At 40.3% G+C, this 14,062-nt stretch overlaps 1 protein-coding gene across 5 annotated transcripts; it reads right to left on the bottom strand.

The window, feature by feature from the left end:
- Positions 1–1,084: 1,084 nt before the first annotated feature.
- Positions 1,085–11,515, bottom strand: zgc:136493 (uncharacterized protein LOC692276 homolog). Of its 5 annotated transcripts, none has more exons than XM_038287040.1 (7): positions 11,303–11,515; positions 10,883–11,008; positions 3,008–3,386; positions 1,812–1,983; positions 1,556–1,734; positions 1,384–1,480; positions 1,085–1,271 (listed from the first exon to the last, which is right to left on the bottom strand). In XM_038287040.1, the coding sequence occupies exons 2-7, from the start codon at positions 10,997–10,999 to the stop codon at positions 1,115–1,117; spliced, it is 1,101 nt and encodes a 366-aa protein (XP_038142968.1). In that variant the 5' UTR covers positions 11,000–11,008; positions 11,303–11,515; the 3' UTR covers positions 1,085–1,114. The 5 variants fall into 5 exon arrangements, with proteins under 5 accessions (XP_038142968.1, XP_038142967.1, XP_038142970.1 ...); XM_038287039.1 differs by having other exon boundaries at positions 3,008–3,389; positions 11,303–11,513; XM_038287042.1 differs by lacking the exon at positions 10,883–11,008 and having other exon boundaries at positions 3,008–3,389; positions 11,303–11,513.
- Between the last annotated feature and the right edge of the window lie 2,547 nt (positions 11,516–14,062).

Here is a 14,062-nt window from a genome sequence, read left to right on the forward strand (position 1 = left end):
ATTTTATAATGTCAAATTAAGCTTTTTAATTACCCCACTGCTGTGACCCACTTTATTGGGAGAAAAATGCAAACATATTGAAACAAAGGTATTAAGCTTCATAACTGAGTGACTAGATCTAAACAGACATGTGGTTTCAAGCTCTATATGGACATTTTGTAAAATACAATTTTCCTTAAAACAAATTGATTTGCCTTTGTTATGGGTAACATCAGTTACTCTACATGTGCAGATACAATTTATTTATGACTTAAGTGGTGTATATAGAGTAATTTTTTTGTTTGTTTTTTTAATTAAAAACAATTCATTACATTATAGTCTAAATTTAAATGTTAGAAAGAGAAATAAAAATCACAACATTTTTCCATCCCATAAGTGGCTGTTGCTGTTTTTTTTTGAAACCTTACATAATGATAACATTTTAAATTAACTTGTTTTCCAAATAAAAAATAAAGCTTTATTTAAATAATTAAAAAAACTTTAAGATGCTGCTATATCCCTTGTCCTGTGACAAAAACAAGACACAAAGAAAGAAATGTTATATTTAACAATGGTTTTAATCTAACAAAACTTGGAACACCATATCAATAATTGTAGATACACTAAATTCACATTGCAGGCAAAATGCTATGCATTAAAACATTACAATTAGGTTTTTTATATATATAAAATTAAAATTAACTTTTGAATTATAGCAAAATTACTGTATCTGCTCTGCTATTCTGCCAGGTATTTTTCAGGGTAGTGATGGGCTGGTGGTTAGGGTATGGAGCTTGGAATCCTGAGGTTCTGATTTCGAGCCCCAATCCCACAGATTACCACTCTGGCTCTCTGAGGAAAGACCCTTAACCCCCACACTGCTCCCCGGGTGTCACACAATGGCAGCCCACTGCTCCCTAAGGGGATGGATTAAATGCATTTCATTGTTCTGTAATTGTGACAGTGTAATGACAATAAAAAAATAAAATGGAAAAACTGGAAACAACAAGGCTTAAACTAACAGCATGTTGTGGTTGTAGCTCAAACTTTACAAGAATTGATGTTTAAGTATGAAAGTTGTAAATAATAGGCACAAACAAAATAATGCTCTTGACCTTGTCGACAGAAGAAAACTTTATTTTGGTTTGACTTCACTGGGAAGAGGTAGGCCTTTCACTCCTGCCAAAGCATTGTCTACCATCAGCTGCACCATCTTTCTTATTGTTGCATTAGTGTTTGTCCCAATATGGGGTGTTATCAGCACATTAGGAAGGCTGAGGAGAGGATGATCCCTGCACAAATTGAGATTCAATGTTAATATTTGCACATTTTAATCAACTGATTGTAATACAGAAATTAACACTGATGCGTAAGCAAAAGAAGATGGTGTGTCTGAGAGCATACCTGGGTAAAGGTTCAGGGTGAGTCACGTCTAAGGCTGCAGCTCGGATGGTTCCAGACTTCAGAGCTTTGGCCAGAGCGTCCTGATCCACAACCAGACCTGAAACATTTAATAATTTAATAAAAAAAGGGCTTTTGAATAAAACTCAATGAAAAAAAAGAGCTTTCCTCATACCTCTGCTGACGTTTACGAGTGTTGCTGTGGGTTTCATGAGTGACAGCTCTCTATGGCTGATAAGACCAGTGGTGTCAGGGGTCAGGTTCACCACCACCACCACGAAGTCAGACTCTTTCAACAGGTCAGCAAGTTTCTCACAGTAACTTGCTCCAACTGCCTGCTCATCTTCAACACTCCTAGAAAAACAGAAATCTTACCACGTGATCCCTCTCTCTTACTTGGGGAGACATGTTATTTCAGTTGAAACACTTACCTTCTGTTTCTGTTGTGGTAAAGAATCCTCATGTCGAAACCTTTGCTTCTCTGAGCAACTTTATATCCAATGTTTCCCATTCCAATGATCCCTAAAGTTGACCCTGTGACCTCAACTCCCAAAAGGCTTTGAGGCACATGGGTGGTTTTAGGATCGACTGATATTAGGTGGCCTAAAAGGACAAGGGAGACAAGCACTAAGGAGAGGGTAACAGAAAATTTTGGTCAGAATTTTACACCCACATACAATTGAGGCAAATCCCTGTTAAATTTGGGGCTTCTAATCAATTTAGTCAAACTAATCAGTCTGGACAGGTGTTTCTCTTTAGCTCCACCTTTCTCATACCTGATTCAGAATAGTTAGGCCATCCGACTAAGTTTTTGCTGCTATACAGTATCTTTAGGCTGCTGGAGGACCTAGCAACCATTTTGCTCATTCTGCTTTACTCTATCTCTATTCTGCAGTATTTGTTAGCTTTACAGATAAATGTATGTTTCCTTAGCTTTATCGTTTAATAGTAGCTCCATCTGGACTGTTTCCTCTCTGACTGTGACACCATCCTGGATTGAAACATCTGCTGTGCAACTGCCATCAAAAATCTTACTGTGACTAACTGTATGTGCTCTCTTTCATCCTCTGACATGGGGATTTCACATGTCAGAGGACAGTTGGCTTTTTTATATATGCTTCATTTTGTATGTCTAAATCTATCTCCTTGAACCCACAGTCGCCCTTAGCAGCAGGCCGGTCACAGTGAGCCTGGTTTTGCTGGAGGTTTCCTTCTTGTTAAAGGGGAATTATTCCTCTCCACTGTCGCCGCATGTGAGCTCATTGTTAGAGATTGCTGAAGTCAACCACAAAATCCAAACCAATATCGTGGCCACCAACTCATCCAGGAGGAGGATGTCTTGCAAGTCAGTAACTCGATGCAATCAACTTTTAACCAATCCGACTGTATTGTCTCTGTTTTTTATTATCTTATCATAAATATGTATTTTTTTGTTATATAGACTGATGTTAAAACCAAAACTAGTCAATAAAAAAAGAATTAGCAATATTTAAAACTCTTGATGATCTAAGTATCCTTCTAGAACTGAAGTGAGCTATAAAGAAGCAAGTATAGTAACAGGTGAAAATATTTTTAAGGGGTTAGGGAATTTAAGATAATGTCACAGTTTTATCCCAATTGGTCTCACCCTCCACTACCATCCGTGCTGAAGCCAGAAGGAGAGCCATGGCCATATCTGCAGTGGCGTCGCTCACCACACCGGGAGTGTTGGCCACCTTCACACCGAGGCTGTTAAGGTATGACACATCTAAGTGATCAATACCCACACCTCCATTGGCGACCACCTTCAGCGAAGGCAGCCAGCTCAGCAGGGAAGGCTCGGCTGCAGGGCTGCAGTTCCACATAAGCAGGGCTTGGATTTTAGGGCCGTGCAGCATGGGTTTTTTTAAAAATTCCTTAAGGCAGATGATGTGGAAGTCCTTTTCAATAATGTCGATGACACTCTCTTGAAAACCTTCATCCCCCACCTCTGAGATCAGACCCCATGGTTTGTCTTCTGCCATCACCTGCTGGGATAAGAAAGTATTTAAAATTGTGATATGACCATGATGGTATTCAAACGTCTCCACAGCATGACGCTGCTACCACTTGGTTGAGAACTGGTCCAAGAGCTGACATTTAAACCATCTCTTTCAGGAAAATAGCTGGAAAACAAAATGCTGACTTTATGTTGAATGCAAACACAAAAAACAGAAGAAAAAAAAAAAAAAAAAAACAATTTAGCAAAGCTTCCTTCATATGAGGCCAGGTAACAAGCAGAGACAAGATAACTGATTCAGCGTTAAACACCATACTTCCTGGTAATCAGTTGACTACATCACCTGAGTCTGAATCTGGGATTTGTTTTGTTTTTCAGACTTTCGCTGAAAGGCAGCTGCAAACTGATGGTGCCTTACTACCAGAGCACTCTTGAGTGTTAAAAACGAGAGTGTGTCTCCAACAGTGGCCTTTACCTCCCAAGTGTTTATAAAAACAGGCAAACCAGGTTGAAGGCCAGCTTTGTTGTCCGGGCCCTCAGAACCCTAGTGCCAAGTAGTGTACATGAAATAAACTCCTTCAACCATTTGACTGTAGTTCCCTTTATTATAATCATATAACAAGACACTGTAAAGCAAAACAAATGACCTAATTTTACAATATAACTTGCTACTATTACTATACATACTACTTTAGTCAACAAACACCAAATGATTTTCTTGATTTATTTTCTATTTATTCATCTACTGTTTGTATCATTTTATACTGCACTTTTTCTTGCACATTTTCACCCTATGATGTAAATCCTTATCTCGTCATCTCCTTATTATAATATTGTATCAATTACTTGAAGTGTATTTATTTATTTTTTTGCTTTTTTTGCACATTGCATATTATCACTTTATTATAAATCTGTATATATATATATATATATATAAATTTCTTTTTTTTTTTTTTTACCTGGTATAGTATTTTTGATTCTGATCTACTGCATTTCCAAGTTCAAAGGCTTATTGATAATCACAAATGTAAACTTGAAATTTATCTAGACAAAAGAAAATATCTCTCTTTATTAAGGTGCTTGGAATATTTTTCCAATGCTAGCTCTGATAAAGACCAGCTTGAAATTCTATGAGGTAATATAAACTGAGGGTATCGGTACATTAAGATTTCTGTAGAGATGATCTAGAAACTGTGACACTTTTTTTTTTTTAATACTTCACTGTCAAGCATAGGTTTCAGGAGTTTAATGGGTTTATTATGATGCACTTTTTGAGGGAAAACATTTTACATGCAAGGGCGTATCCTGCCTCTCGCCCACTGACAGCTGGAGATAGGCACCAGCACCCCTTGCAAGCCTACTTGGGATTAAGTGTTAGAAAATGGATGGATCTTAAATAATCCCTCTTGCTAAATTTTATATAGAGAAATTTGAATTTTTTTATACCATTCTTCATGTTTTTAAGGATGCAATATTTCAATAAAATTGGGCTCAAAAAGACTCTGAAATATATCACATAATATTCATATATCTAATTATTGCATATATTTTCTTAATTTCCAACCCTGGTTGTTCATATGTTGGACTGTATTACTCATGCATTTGTTTGTTTGATACAAAGTCTTATTATTAGTGTTTTTTCAAAATAACGTGCATTAAAAAAACTAAATCGTAATGTTGGCATTATTAGAAAGGGCTAATGTATTTCATGCATATGCAGCTTTAGGCCTGGAGTGCTGAGCAACACTGACCTCCAACCAGACTCCCTTGAACTGACATAAGGAAAAACACAGCAGGGTGGAAAGCTGTAAACTCAGAACAAGTTTGTGACTTGCATGCATGAACAGATTTTTACAGTTTTAATAACAATAATAAGATAATCCTTAAATATAAAAGACTTTCTAGACATACACATAATTATATATAATGAAGCAACTAATTCTAAATAGTTATTAGTGTCACGATTTGGTTAAAAGGTTTAGATTGGACCCAAACGCAGAAGCTGGGAGGCAGAGGTGAATTCTTGGAGGGTTTATTGCAAGATAAGGCAACAAAAACAGGTATCCAAAAATCCAACTTAAAAAATGGTAAACAAAAACAGGAATCCAAAAATCCAACTTAAAAAATGTTTAACAAAAACAGGAATCCAAAAATCCAACATAAAAATCAAACACTAACCAGAACCATGGAGACATCAGGGAAAAACCAACAAGGAGCCAGGGTGAGGAAAGGTGAAGACGAGGAACCAGCAAAGAGGGACTGCAGAGGGAGTGTATTTATGGCTGACTGAACAAAGGTAGAGGTAATGAGCTGATAGGGAACAGGTGTGATTAGAGCTGACGAGGAAGCCAAGGGAAAACACAAGGAGGCAGCAGGGGACAGACAGAAAAACCTAAGCAACTTAAATTAATCCAGACACACCAAAAAAGCTAGAAATCAATGAAAAACCTGGCTAAACTTGAAACAGAAAGCTTAAAGAAAAACAACAGAACCAAGATCATTACAGAGCCCCCCACTCAAGGGCGGATTCCAGACGCCCCTTTAATGTCCAAAAAGCAAAAAAAAACAAAACAACCCAGGGTGGGCGGAGGGGGAACCAGGAAGGGGGGAAAGATGCCAAAAACAGTCCAAGAAACAAAACGCAACCCATCCAGAGTGGGCGAGGACAATCGAAAGTCTCTGAAAGGCCGGCCGCGGGGCCGGAGGCGAGGCAGAGTCTCTGGAGGGCGGCCGCGGGGCCGGAGGCGAGGCAGAGTCTCTGGAGGGCGGCCGCGGGGCCGGAGGCGAGGCAGAGTCTCTGGAGGCCGGCCGCGGGGCCGGAGGCGAGGCAGAGTCTCTGGAGGCCGGCCGCGGGGGCCGGAGGCGAGGCAGAGTCTCTGGAGGCCGGCCGCGGGGCCGGGGCTGAGAGAGACGCCCTGGAGGCCGGCCGCGGGGCCGGGGCTGAGAGAGACGCTCTGGAGGCCGGCGTCTCCAATGCAGCAGAAACCTAGGAGGAGGACGCCGCCTCCGCAGGATGCGCCGAGGAGGACGCCGCCTCCGCTTCTGTTGCTCTGCAACAGGCTCAGAGGGAGCCGTCGACTGCGGCTCTGGAACAGCCTCGGAAGGGGCCGCCCACTGCGGCTCTGGAACAGCCTCGGAAGGGGCCGCCCACTGCGGCTCTGGAACAGCCTCGGAAGGGGCCGCCCACTGCGGCTCTGGAACAGCCTCGGAAGGGGCCGCCCACTGCGGCTCTGGAACAGCCTCGGAAGGGGCCGCCCACTGCGGCTCAGGAACAGGTTCAGACGAGGCCGCCCACTGCGGCTCAGGAACAGGATCAGACGAGGCCGCCCACTGCGGCTCAGGAACAGGATCAGACGAGGCCGCCCACTGCGGCTCAGGAACAGGATCAGACGAGGCCGCCCACTGCGGCTCAGGAACAGGATCAGACGAGGCCGCCCACTGCGGCTCAGGAACAGGATCAGACGAGGCCGCCCACTGCGGCTCAGGAACAGGATCAGACGAGGCCGCCCACTGCGGCTCAGGAACAGGATCAGACGAGGCCGCCCACTGCGGCTCAGGAGCAGACCCAGAGGAGACCGCCGACCGCAGTTCCGGATCAGGTTCTGAGGGGGCCGCCGACTGTGGTTCAGGAACAGCCTCAGAGAGGGCTTGGAGTGCCCGCAGAGGGCTCTTGGAGGCTTGGAGCTCCCGCTGAGGGGCTCTTGGAGGCGTACTCCCACAAACCCCAAAGTCTGAAGCCTCTTTGAAAGTGTGCTCAGGGGTCTCCAGAGGGCACAGAGCGGGCTCAGGGGTCTCCAGAGGGCACAGAGCGGGCTCAGGGGTCTCCAGAGGGCACAGAGCGGGCTCAGGGGTCTCCAGAGGGCACAGAGCGGGCTCAGGGGTCTCCAGAGGGCACAGAGCGGGCTCAGGGGTCTCCAGAGGGCACAGAGCGGGCTCAGGGGTCTCCAGAGGGCACAGAGCGGGCTCAGGGGTCTCTGGAGCTAGGCTAACTAGCCTGCTAACGGCCTCTGGTGCTGGGCTAACTAGCCTGCTAACGGCCTCTGGTGCTGGGCTAACTAGCCTGCTAACGGCCTCTGGTGCTGGGCTAACTAGCCTGCTAACGGCCTCTGGTGCTGGGCTAACTAGCCTGCTAACGGCCTCTGGTGCTGGGCTAACTAGCCTGCTAACGGCCTCTGGTGCTGGGCTAGCTAGCCTGCTAACGGCCTCTGGTGCTGGGCTAGCTAGCCTGCTAACGGCCTCTGGTGCTAGGGAAACTGGACTGCTAGGAGCTGATGGAGATGGCAGAAAAGGGAAAAAGATCTTCCCTCTCCCCATAAAAGAAACCCCAGAGATCTGACTCTGGTATATGGGGAGCTCTGACTGTGGGGGGTGAAGTTATGAAAGCAGGTCTAAACCTACCAACCCGAGAAGCTAGCTGTTTGTCATGGAGGTGACGACTAAAGCCATAGGGGAAACTAACCAGGTTAAGAGAGGGACTGAAAAAGGAGTCAGGCTGACCCTCCGGAGAGGGAGAGGAGGAGTCAGGCTGACGCTCCGGAGAGGTGGTTGTCTTCCTCCCCCGGCGGCGTTGCTTGCGCCTGGAGGAAGCAGATGGCAGGGGAGGACCCACAGCTGGTAATGGTGGGGGAACAGGATCGGAGGTGAGAGACAGCAGAGTGGGAAGGTGATGGAGTGATGGTTTGGGTGGTGGAGGTCTATTGCAGAGTTGGGCGAAGGCGGCTTGGCGGTTCCACTCCAACTCCTCGAATAGCTCAGATAAAACTGGTGGTGATAGAAGTGAGGAGTTAGAGAGGAATACTGGCTTCAACAGGTCAGCCGCACTCACCCTCTTCCAAGGCGGACTGAGAGCGGCAATGGAGTCCAGAGCATTCCTGAGAATAATGGAAATTCTCCTGGGGGCGTCCGGGCCGTGTTCTGCTGGGTCCATTCTTGGCTGGTTCCTTCTGTCACGATTTGGTTAAAAGGTTTAGATTGGACCCAAACGCAGAAGCTGGGAGGCAGAGGTGAATTCTTGGAGGGTTTATTGCAAGATAAGGCAACAAAAACAGGTATCCAAAAATCCAACTTAAAAAAATGGTAAACAAAAACAGGAATCCAAAAATCCAACTTAAAAAATGTTTAACAAAAACAGGAATCCAAAAATCCAACATAAAAAACAAACACTAACCAGAACCATGGAGACATCAGGGAAAAACCAACAAGGAGCCAGGGTGAGGAAAGGTAAAGACGAGGAACCAGCAAAGAGGGACTGCAGAGGGAGTGTATTTATGGCTGACTGAACAAAGGTAGAGGTAATGAGCTGATAGGGAACAGGTGTGATTAGAGCTGACGAGGAAGCCAAGGGAAAAGAACACAAGGAGGCAGCAGGGGACAGACAGAAAAACCTAAGCAACTTAAATGAATCCAGACACACCAAAAAAGCTAGAAATCAATGAAAAACCTGGCTAAACTTGAAACAGAAAGCTTAAAGAAAAACAACAGAACCAAGATCATTACAATTAGTGCATGTATAATGCATAAGGATAGAAAAAACAGACTAAATAAAAATTAAAGCTCATCCTTCTTGTTGTTAGTTACAATAATAAGTGGAGACATATAGCTGAGTGCAAATGAGAAAACATAAACAAAAACTATTGGTAACAGAATAAATATACTCACAAGTGACTCTTTCTCTAACTTCCTGTTTTCCTTTCAACCAGGAAGAACTACTCAAGAGGTATTTAAAGGCCTTCAAAATAAGAGCTTTGAAATAAACTGGAAGCAGTGACTATGATAGCTTCTATTACCTCATTAATGTAACTTTTTATTGACCAATTATAAGACTGAAAGTTAATCTCATTATAAGATCTGAACACATTTCATTTATAAGGTCAAATGAAAGCTTTTATCTTTCATTTTTCCTTTGTTAACTCATCAAATCACAGTATATCAACAAAATGGGATTGATCAGTAAAGAAAAAGAATACCCTGGCCCCTAAACAGCTTTCTCCTTTTGGCTGTAATAACTTCTGCTTCATGCTTCCTATAGCCAGAGATGGCTAGAGTACCCATAATTGTAATTAAGAAAAAGTAGCACTATATTATTATATTTTAACTCAAGTAAAAGTAAAAAAGTAAAAAAGAAATTATTTAAGTAAGAGTAAAAAAGTATTTGTCAAAAAAGCTACTCAAGTACTGAGTGATGATCCACTTACTACACATCAACATAACTGATTTTACTAAATGGTTTAAAAATGAACAAAATGCTATGTGATATGCATATCATAATGTTTAAAATAATACGATAGAAATAAACATATAAAATACAGTAATTACACAAAGAAATATTCAGATGTGATGAACACCTTATTCTTTTTTTTTTTGTTATAAAGGTTAAAAAGTCAATAGGTAAATTATGTAGAATAGCAAAAACTACAGTATACTGTTTACTCTATTTTCATCCAACCTTCAAGTAAAACGGCAGATTCAGTAGATGGAAAATAACATTTATTGGTGCATATTAGTTTAAAACAAGCCTGTTTTCATTAAGTGAAGTTACTCACAATGGATGGAGTAGCCAGAAATGTTACTCAAGTAAGAGTAGTGGTACTTTAACATATTTTTACTCAAGTAAAAGTATAAAGTACAATGCTGAAAAACCTAAAAATTACTTTTTGTCCAAAAAGTTACTCAAGTAATTGTAATTGAGTAAATGTAACTAGTTACTGCCCAACTCTGCCTGTAACCAACTACCTGTTGGAAGGATTTATTTTGTGTACTGTCAGCAAAAATCTTTTTTGAATTAGTAATTCGAAGACTTTTCATGTCTTAACTATTAACCTGTCCAAGGTGGATTAATGTATATGTTATGTATCGACTTCAGATAAAAGCATCAATGAGCTTGCTAACCCTACAACAGGAAATCACCACAAGCCATGATGACTCTATGGCTCAGAGTTGATATAAAGTTCATCCCTGGAATAATTCCTTTAGTCTATGCTAAACATGTTGACTCTTCTTGTGTTTGAATATTTCTTGTGTTGGAATATTTAAATTCAACTGGACTTCATTAGTCCAGAGAAAATTATTCCTGAAATTCTGGTTTCTGTCTGCATTCCATCGAGCAACTTTAGTCTGACCTTGTTGTTTTACATAGATCAAAGGTTTCCTCCTTTCTCCCCTCCTATTAATATTCAACCTGTTAAATCTACTTTAGGTTTGTACAGGCATTCACTTAAAAAAATGTCTAGAGCCTGGAATAGGTCTGATGCTGATATTTGAAGGCGTTTTCTTTTAGACTTTAATGCTCTGCAAGTACATGCAATTAAATGAAAAAAGGTTACACTTGTTAGACCAACAGCAGATCTATTGCTACCTATTGCTAGACATCATCCTGATCAAATGACCTCCTGTTTTTCACCGGGGTGAAGAAAGCGGATAAATAAACCTCTAATTATTATCAAAGAACCTGAAACTGTGATAATCAAAATGCTGCATGTTTAAGTGAGATTTCTGCTGCAAAAAATTGAACTGAATGAAAAATACCTGTTTCTGTTGCAGTGTGTTCATAGATCGGTGTAGGTTTGTCACTTTAAGCGACCTGGATGTTGATGCCACAGTCCAGAGTTTTGTCATTCTCCAGACTTGGCGGAGACATTGCATTCTAATTGGCTAATATAAAAGAAATAAAACAATGATTTATATGTATAATTTAATGTAGTGTCATACAAAAAAAACTTAAACATGATAATTATGTGCAAAGGAAGAAATCCGGTTAAATCTGTAGTGCATAATAGTGTATAGATAAACAAAAAATTACAGAGCACATGTATTATTAAATACATGTGTGGATTATAAGAATAATCATCTCCTCTGGTGTGATTTCTATTTAAAATTTATAAGCATGTCCAAAAAGAAAGTACAAAAAATATATAACAATTTAGGAAGAGTCCGTGCTAAACTCACCTATTCACCCAGAGTTGCTCTTGGCTCTTTTGAGTTCTGACTGTGTAGAACAAACATGGATTACTTATAAGATCTCAGATAAAATGTAACCAGATTTTGAGGATGTCCAAGTTTTATCTTTAACCAGGTTGGAGGCAGCAGAGTGTACTATCTACTCCTTTTAAGAATAAAAAGAGAAAGAACCCATTAAACTCAGTGACCGAACTGATGAAGCAACAAGGTGGCTGGTGAACAAAAAAAAAAAAAAAGACTCTGATCAAAGGTCATGAGCTTATATGCTGTCTATAAAGAGACGTTACACATGCTTAATTATACCAGTACACTTATTTAAAGGTAATTCGTTTTAAATGTTTCCCTCTAGGTCGATTTGTTAAAAAAAGGATTTAATCAATTAATCACACAGAGAAAGTTAAAGCACACTGTGGCAGAGCAGTTACAGTAGCTTCGGTGAAACTGATGTTTTAAGGCCTCAAGTGTCAAAAAAAGGCAAAACATAAATACAGCGAGGAGAGGCTGGTAGAAATTTGGAGATTTGAACTTTATGAGACACTTTTGGCAGAAATTATAATTATAATCACATCCTGCATATCTGTTAAAAAAATAACTGTTGGATATTTAGCAACTATTGAACTGAGAAATAAAGGTGATAAAAGATCAGAAAAAATCAGCTAAATCAAAGCTGAAAATGTCTAACTTCCCACTAGGTGGCAATAAGACATTAACTTGAAAGCAGCACAACCCCTACCTTAGCCTTTTAATGAACTATCTTTGCTTCTATTTAAGATTTGTTGACTATATTTACAAGAGTGAACTTATCAGAAATAAATATAAAAAACAAAATGGAAGATACACCCATCTAGAAAATAAAACTAACTTTGGTTTAGATTTGCCATTAAGTCTTAGAAATGTAAACCCAAAAAGAATACTAAAAGAATTTAAACAATTAAATCTAGATATTTTTTATTTTTTTTAAAGGATGGAAGCACTTTTAGATGAAATATCAACAAGTGCGTGTTTAGCCTTATCAAATCATATCAATAAAACCTATGCTGTATCCTTAACAAAAGGATACAGCATAGATTGTTTAGCCTTATCAAATCATATCAATAAAACCTATGCTGTATCCTTAACAAAAGGATACAGCATAGATTTGCTTTATGGTTTATGCCCCATTAACGGCAGAAGGAACCTTCTGCAAGATGTTGCCTATGTTCAGTGTATTGTGTGTAATAATATGACTGAGGAGTCAATTCTAATGTGACTCCCTGAGTGTGCTTGCATGTGTTGGAGCATTAGGTAAGGCCATGTGTGCTGATCGTTGGCTTACCTGCATTTAACTGTTGTATAATCCCTCCACCTCCCTGTTCCTCTTAACCCATCTTCATCTTTTCCCCTCCCATCCCACTCTTCTCTGGTTCCTCCTTCCTCCAACTCACCTGCCATAACCTTCTGTTTCAGCTCTTTAAGTATCTCCAGTGGCTCCCTGCCTCGAGATGTGCTGCCCCGTGACGGAGGCTGTAAACTTGAATTGGCCAGAAGTCATTTAGACCTTCATTAAGCCATTTCTCCATCTGCTGCAGCCTGCAGCAGCAGGGGATGTTTAAGCAAAGAGCTGACTCATCCAGTACACGCACCACCTATATCTCTATTTTACTGCACTCTGTTTTGAAATCATGCAGAGATTTAATGAACAACAAATTGTAATAGCAAATATTTTAAGGAAAACAAATAAATACCAACTTTTTTGCTGTCTATCAAAAGAAACACTCAAGTACCTGTAAAATTAGACTGCTACTTATATTTTAGAATCAAAAGTTTCCTGTCTGCAGCTTTCAAAACTTATGCTTGGATGGGATAGTTCTCATAGTACCGACCCTGACAGTATTTGAATAAACTCTGTAATAAGCTGCTGATGTATGTGAGTCTAAAGACCCATCCTAACTCAGCTTAACTTAAACCACAAAGCCTACCATATGAGCAGATAAATAAGAAACAATAAAACAAAAGTAAAATCCTTTTTATATTCATTCTGTGGTGTTTGCTTCTTAACTAAACATAGTTTGTTCTCAGTTTCAGAAGTTAAAGCACTGCGCTTATCAAAGACACTATAGCCCCTTTTTGTCTTGTTGATATTTTTAAAGCTGAGTATTTCAGTGATTAGGTTTTATATTTTGGGTTCTGTGCATCAAAAGTTGTGATGAAACACATTCTGTTTTAAATTTAAGCGATCACAATCTTTAACGTGCAAAAGTGCATCAAATTGTAGTTATAAATATAAAAAAATTATACAAAACTACCTGCTTATGTCAGTGAAATGCATTCATTTCACTGTGACAATCATTTTCAAGGTCTGGTTCTGTGTTAATAAGTATTTTGTTCATTGTAACTAAACAGGGACTAAAACTGTCCCCATTTCAACAATCAGAACTTATATGAAGCTTAGAAACACAAAATATCCATTATTACCTCCTAGCCAATGGGCTTCAATATCTAATCAAATCCACTAAACACAACACCTTCATCCACTGCTGGGCATCATATAATTTTATTGCAAACATACATTAATCAAATATCTACCATTCATCAGTTAGATAACCAGACATCATAGCTGTTTTGCAGTTTTAAACAGCGGGTTGAAGGTTGCTTACAAAGTTAACATTAGATAGGGGGTTGAAGTGCTGATGACAAAGATTTAAGCTGTTAAGCTTAAAGGGTTTATGTTCTAATTTCTGCTTGAAAAATTACAACAAATTAAATCAA

This window comes from Cyprinodon tularosa, unplaced genomic scaffold, assembly GCF_016077235.1.
Source record: "Cyprinodon tularosa strain WSP-4 unplaced genomic scaffold, ASM1607723v1 ctg234, whole genome shotgun sequence".
In the NCBI taxonomy this organism is placed as follows: Eukaryota; Metazoa; Chordata; class Actinopteri; order Cyprinodontiformes; family Cyprinodontidae; genus Cyprinodon; species Cyprinodon tularosa.

Bases quoted from the DNA above. Each gene is read 5' to 3' on its own strand.
- zgc:136493 (XM_038287039.1), bottom strand. From the start codon at position 10,999: ATGCAATGTCTCCGCCAAGTCTGGAGAATGACAAAACTCTGGACTGTG. The intron at 1,984-3,007 runs GTGAGACCAATT...TTGTCCTTTTAG, and splicing joins AGCACGGATGGTAGTGGAGG to GCCACCTAATATCAGTCGAT. The intron at 1,735-1,811 runs GTAAGTGTTTCA...CTGTTTTTCTAG, and splicing joins TACCACAACAGAAACAGAAG to GAGTGTTGAAGATGAGCAGG.